The 6,439-nt window shown below is 23.8% G+C and overlaps 1 protein-coding gene across 2 annotated transcripts in view; it reads right to left on the bottom strand.

The window, feature by feature from the left end:
• Positions 1-49: 49 nt before the first annotated feature.
• Positions 50-6,439, bottom strand: part of LOC117174115 (putative GTP-binding protein 6) — a 22,520-nt gene continuing 16,130 nt past the window's right edge. Inside the window, exon 5 of one of the 2 annotated variants that reach the window (XM_033362887.1) lies at positions 50-294. In XM_033362887.1, coding sequence (XP_033218778.1) covers positions 68-294 — 227 coding nt within the window. In that variant the 3' untranslated portion in view covers positions 50-67. The remainder of the gene's footprint in view (positions 295-6,439) is intronic. The other variant, XM_033362886.1, reaches the window with a different exon arrangement.

The raw sequence follows: 6,439 nt of genomic DNA, 5'->3' as shown, positions 1-6,439 counted from the left end.
ATTTAAAAAATAAATGCCAAATGGACTTAAAAAAAAGTAGACGAACGTATTTTGTAACAACATAACTTTACTGTTTTAAAAACCGTTTGAACTTATGCATCTGAAGTTCTGTAGCAAAAACATCCATGTACATATATTGCGGATTTTCAGAATCGGGTTCGGCATTTGTGACTGTTAATTCTTTGTACAGCCAAGCGGCAACTTCACTTCCTGATGCCACTCGCATTCGTATATGCATTTGACCCGTGGAACGCACAAGCTCCTCTTCTATCTTTTTTCTCAGCAAATCAACACCTGGCGACCAACCAAAAAATAACATTAGAGATTAATTCCAATTTATTAATAATTATTAATCACCTGTTCCTACAAAATTTTATTCTACACAAAATATATTGTACTAAAGTATACTGATCATATTTTTCCTACACAAAATGTTTCCTACACATAATTTAATATTGTTATATTTTTCCTACACAATATTCTTTCTACACAGAATTTAATATTGTTTGTTAGTTTTATTTTTTTTCCTACATAAAATATTTTTGACGCAAAATATTTCCCACACATAATTTAATACGGTTATATTTTTTTGACACAAAACTTTTTCTACATAAAATGTTTCCTACACGGAATTTAATACTATTATGTTTTTCCTATACTACATTTTTTCTACACAGAAGATTTCCTACACAGATTTGAATATTGTTTAATACTTTTATTTTTATCTACACAAAATATTTTCTGCACAGAATATGTACATTCTAAATAAAATTAAATAGTAATATTTTATTGACAAGATAGTGTCTAAACATTGTAAACAAAAACATATTGCCTAATATTTTTCCTGCACAAAGTATATTATGCATAACATATTTAAAACAGTAAATAAAATATTCTTTACAAAAAGTAGATCCTACCCAAGATGAAATAATTATAGATATAATTTAAATCTTGTTGCTGCTATAATCAAATATTCGGAGGGACGATAAACAGGCATATTCTAAACACAAGCACTAATTGTAAAACTTTTCCTACACAATTGAAAATATCTTTCATCTTGCATAGGATCTACTTTTTTGGAAGAATATTTGATGTACTGTTTTAAATATATTATGTAAACTATCTTGAGAATAAAATATTACCATTTATTATGTGTAGAATATAAATATTCCGGGTAGAAAATATTTTGTATAGAAACAATATAACACTATTAAATTCTGTGTAGGAAATATTTTGTGTAGCAAAAAAAATCAAACTGTCAAATAATATTGCATTCTGTGTAGGAAGTATTCTGTGTAGAAAAAAATTTGGTGCAGGAAAAATATAACAGTATTAAATTCTGTGTAGGAAAAATTTGGTATAGAAAAAGTTTTGTGTAGGATAATTATGATCAGTATACCTGTGTGCAATATATTTTGTGTAGAAAAAAATTGTGTATATTTTGTGAAGATACACAGGCATATTCTAGATACAAGTATTAAGTGTAAAACTTTTACTAAACAAAACATATTTTTCATAAATTATTCTCCAAGGGGAAATATAAAAGACAATATCAATAATGCCATTCAAAAGATTTAATTTAGAACTATTGCTTTAGATTAAATTAAGAATTTCATGCAGGAAAAATTTTGGACATAATATTTTTGTTGTACAATGTTTAGAGACTATTTTGATACTAAAATAGTACTATTTAATTCTGTGTAGAATATAAATATTCTGCGTGGAAAATATTTTGTGTAGGAAAAAAATAAAAGCATTAAACATTATCAAATTCTGTTTAGGAAATCTTCTGTGTAAAAAACTGTTGTATAGGAAAAATATAACAGTATTCAATTTTGTGTAGGAAACATTTTGCATAGAAAAAGTTTTGTGTAGGAAATATTTTGTGTAGAAAATATTTTGTATAGGAAAAAAATAAAAATAATAAACAATATTAAATGTTGTGTAGGAAATCTTCTGTTTAGGAAAAATTTTTTGTAGAAAAAGTTTTGTGTAGGAAAAATATGATCAGTACACTTGTGTAGAATATATTTTGTGTAGAATAAAATTGTGTAGGAACAGCGTTTTCCCGGGCCCGACACAGTGGGGAAAAAGTACATTTTTTGGTTCAAAATACGATTCCGGCTGAAGCTGTGGACCGATTTAGATGTTTTTATTTTTTTAGAGCTTATGAAATTTCAAAGAAAGTTTTCGGGTGTGATTTTTAATTTAGTTTTTCAATTATTTCATAAATATAACGAAAAAATGGCAACTTTTTCTATTTAACGTTCCCGGTGCTCGTCAATAATTGTAAAATTGTTGTGATCGCCGAAGTTTCATAGATTTACATTATATAAATATATTCCATCATGATACAATAAACAAACAAAAATTTTTTTTTAATTATTTGTTGAAAATGTGTTTTCTATCATTTTCTATAATTTAACGTTTTTTAAAGTTATATTACAAGAAATTTGAATCGAAACAATATTTTAATTTTTAAAAAATTCTCTTAAAACTTTTCTTGTTAATATTATATACAAATTTAATAAACAAATGCATTATTACGGAATTTTCGTCAGAAAAATTCGTTTTAAAACTAAGTTTTAAATGAATTTTGAATCTTTTCAAAACTTCTAAATATCTTTTTAAATTACTCAAATTTTTTTTGCAAATAATAAGTGTTAAATTATTATTTCTACATAAAAATTCAACAAATTAAACATTTTTTACATAGAACAATAAAAAAGTAACGTTAAATGTTTAAAAGATTTTCGAAATTTTAACAATTCAAAGCTTTCTATGTCAAGTAATATTTTTAATTTAATAGAAGCCATTAATTACGAATATAATATTATTAAGTTATTTTTACGTTGAAAATAGCTGATAAACTTTGAACTAATATCCATTTTTTAAATTATTTATTTATTTATATTTACAGTTCATAAAATAAAACTATTTTTTATCAAGAAAATTTCAACTTCAAACGCTTTTAATTTTTAATTGATTAAGTCTTCAAGGCTGCAGTTAATACTATAAATAAAGAATAAAAATCTAAAATGAAGAATTTCAAAAAAAAAAAAAAAAAAAAAAAAACCGAAGAATTTAAAACCGAAAAAACTTATTTTTTAGTAAACTTTTAATTTAAATCCGAAAATATGAATTTTCGACAAAAAAAGTTTATTTCAAACCAAGAAAGATGAACTTTTTACCAAATAGTTGAATTTTCAAGACAAAAAAAAATCGATGCTTCAAATGAAAAATATTTTTATTTTAAATTAAAAAAACAGTAGAATTAAACAAAAGATGAATTGGGAAAAAAGTTGAATCCTCAATTAAGAAAGATTAATTTACAGCCAAACAATTGCATTTTGAAACAAAATACTTGAATTTTCAAACTAAGAAGAGATGAATTTTGAACCGAAAAGAAAGTATATATACATACAGTAGCACAATTCCTCAATTAAATTAAGTTTCAACCAAAAATAATTGAATTTTTTTGTAAATAATTTATTATCGTATTTTAAGCTTTAAATAAACCTAAAGTGTTGATCACTCTTAAAATTTTCGGAAATATTTGAAATCTTGGAAATATTTGTAAAATTTTTTTAATCTGTGTGAAATATTTAAAATCCTTGTGAAACCTATTAAAGGCCTGTAAAGTATTTTAAAATCTTTATCATTTGTTTAGTCTTTCTGAAATATTTATAAAATCCTTTAAACTCTTTGAAATCCCTATGAAATCTGTGAAACCCTTACGAAATCTTTTCAATTTTTGCGAAGTCTCTTTAAATATTTTTAAATCTTATAAAATCTTTGTAAAACTTTTAAAATATTTTTTTAACATTTTGAACTCTTTGAAAGCTGTGTAAAGTATTCATAATCTTTGTGAAATCTAGTGCCGGTTTGTGAAGTATTTAGAAATCCTTGAAATCTTTCTGATATATTTGTGGAATCCTAGAAAGTCTTTGAAATATTCATAAAATCTTTGTGGATTCTTCGGAAATTTTGTGAAATCTTTGAAATCCTTGTGAACTTTTAAAGTCTTTGCAAAAACTTTTTAAAAATTTGAAATTCTTGTACAATCTTTGTGAAACCTTTGACACATTTTTGAAATCTTTTGAAACACTTGAAATCTTTTGAATCCTTTGAAATCTCGAAAATAGGGGTAAAATTATTGAAATCTGTGTGAAATATACAACAAAATTTGTAAAATCTAGTAAAGGCTTGTGAAATATTTTTAAATCCTTGAAATCTTTAAACTATATCTGAAATATTTGTGAAATTCTTTGAAGTCTTTAAAATTCCTATGAAATCTTTGAAATGTTTGTGGATTCTTCGAAACCTTTGTGAAATCTTCAAATCTTTGCAAAATCTTTTAAAATATTTGAAATTGTTGTAAAATATTTGTGAAACCTTCGAAATATTTTTGAAATATTTTGAATTCTTTGAAATTTTATGAACTCTTTTAATTCTTTTAACTCTTCAAAATCTTTAGAAATATTTTTGGATTATTTGAAATCCTTATAAAATCTTTAATATCCATGCGAAATCTTTTGATGCGTTAGAAATATTATTAAAAATTTTTGAAATCTGTGTGAAATATATCGAATCTTCGTGAAATCCAGTGAATATAAAATCTTTGAATTCTTTGTGAAACCTTTACAATTTTTCTAACTTGTGAAATCTCAAAAATATTTTTAACAATTTTTTAATCTGTCTAAAATATATAAAATCTTTGTAAACTCTAGTAAACGCTTGCGAAGTATTTTAAAACCTTTGAAATTTTCGGACATATTTACTACTTTTCTGACATGTTTATGAAATCCTTTAAACTGAAATCTTTGAGATCTTAATAAAATCTTTTGAAATGTTTGAAGTTTTTGTAAGATCTTTGTGAAACCTTTGAAATTTTTTTGAAATTTTGGGAAATCTTTTAAATCTGTGTGAAATATTAAAAACCTTTGTGAAATCAAGTGAATATAAAATCTTTGAAATCTTTACCATTTTTCTAACATATATGCAAAATCCTTTGCTATATTTGAAATGTTTAAAATATTTGTGAAATCTTTACAATTTTTCTGGCATATTTACAAAATCCTTTTCACTCTTTGAAATTTTTGAAATATTTATAAAATCTTTGTGAATACTTCGAAAATTTTGAAATCCTTGTGAAATCTTTTGAAATCTCAAAAATATTGGTAAAATAATTTAAATCTGTCTGAAATATTTAAAATCCCTGTAAAATCTAGTAAAGGCTTGCAAAGTATTTTAAAATCTTTGAAATTTTCGTGGCATATTTACAAGTTTTCTGAAATGTTTGTGAATTCCTTTGAACTCTCTGAAATCTTTGAAATATTTGTGAAATCTTTGTGGATTCTTTGAAATCCTTGTGAACTTTTTGAAATCTTTAGGATCCCTGTGAAATCTTTTGAAATCTAGAAAATATTGGTAAAATTGTTCAAATCTGTCTAAAATATAAAAAATTTTTGTGAAATCATGTAAAAGTTTGCGAAGTGTTTTGAAATATTTGAAATATTTATGAAATCTTTGACGATTCTTCATAATTTTTGTTAAATCCTGATTAGATCTTTAAAATATTTTACTCTTAAAAATCTTTGAAATATGTATGAAATCTGCGTAGATTCTTCGAAATCTTCGTGAAATTTTTGAAATCTTTAAAATCCTTGTGAAATCTTCTGAAATCTCGGAATCATATCTTGAAAAACTTTCGGATATATTTTCGAACTCTTTTGAACTATTTGAAATCTTTGAAATCCTTATGAAATCTTTGAAATCTTTTAAAATGTTTGAAATATTTGAGATCCTTATGAAATCTTTTGAAAACTCAGAAATATTTGTAAAACCTTTGAAGTCTTCTTGAAGAATTAAAAATCTGTGAGAAAACCTTTGAAACCTTTGAAATTTTCTGAACTCTTTAAAAATCGATAAATTTTTATGAAATATTTATCGCTTCTTTGAAATCTTCATGAAATTTTTGAAATACTTGTGAAATCTTTTAAAACCTCAAAAGTATTTGCAAAATCTTTCAAATTTTTGTGCAATCTAGTGAATTTAATATCTTTGAAATCTTTACAATTTTTCTAACATATTTGCAAAATCCTTTGAACTCTTTGAAATATTTATGAAATCTTTGTCGGTCCTTCAAAATCTTTGTGAAACCTTTAAAATATTTAAAATTTTCGTAAAATCTTTTAAATATTTTTGAAATTTTTTGATTTGTTTGAAATCTTAAAAATCCCTATGAAATCTTTGAAATATTTATGCAATCTTTGTGGATTATTTGAAAGTTTTGTGAAATATTTGCATAATATTTTTAAATATTAAAAATTCTTGTGAAATTTTTGTGAAACCTTTAAAATATTTTTGAAATCTGAAATCGACTGAAATCAAATCAACTAAATTGTAGCTAAGTTGGCAATTATGTTAGTAAAATAAA

Source organism: Belonocnema kinseyi, chromosome 6, assembly GCF_010883055.1.
Source record: "Belonocnema kinseyi isolate 2016_QV_RU_SX_M_011 chromosome 6, B_treatae_v1, whole genome shotgun sequence".
NCBI lineage: Eukaryota > Metazoa > Arthropoda > Insecta > Hymenoptera > Cynipidae > Belonocnema > Belonocnema kinseyi.
Note: the sequence above shows the minus strand (reverse complement) of the source record. Positions and strands in the feature narration are given on the sequence as shown.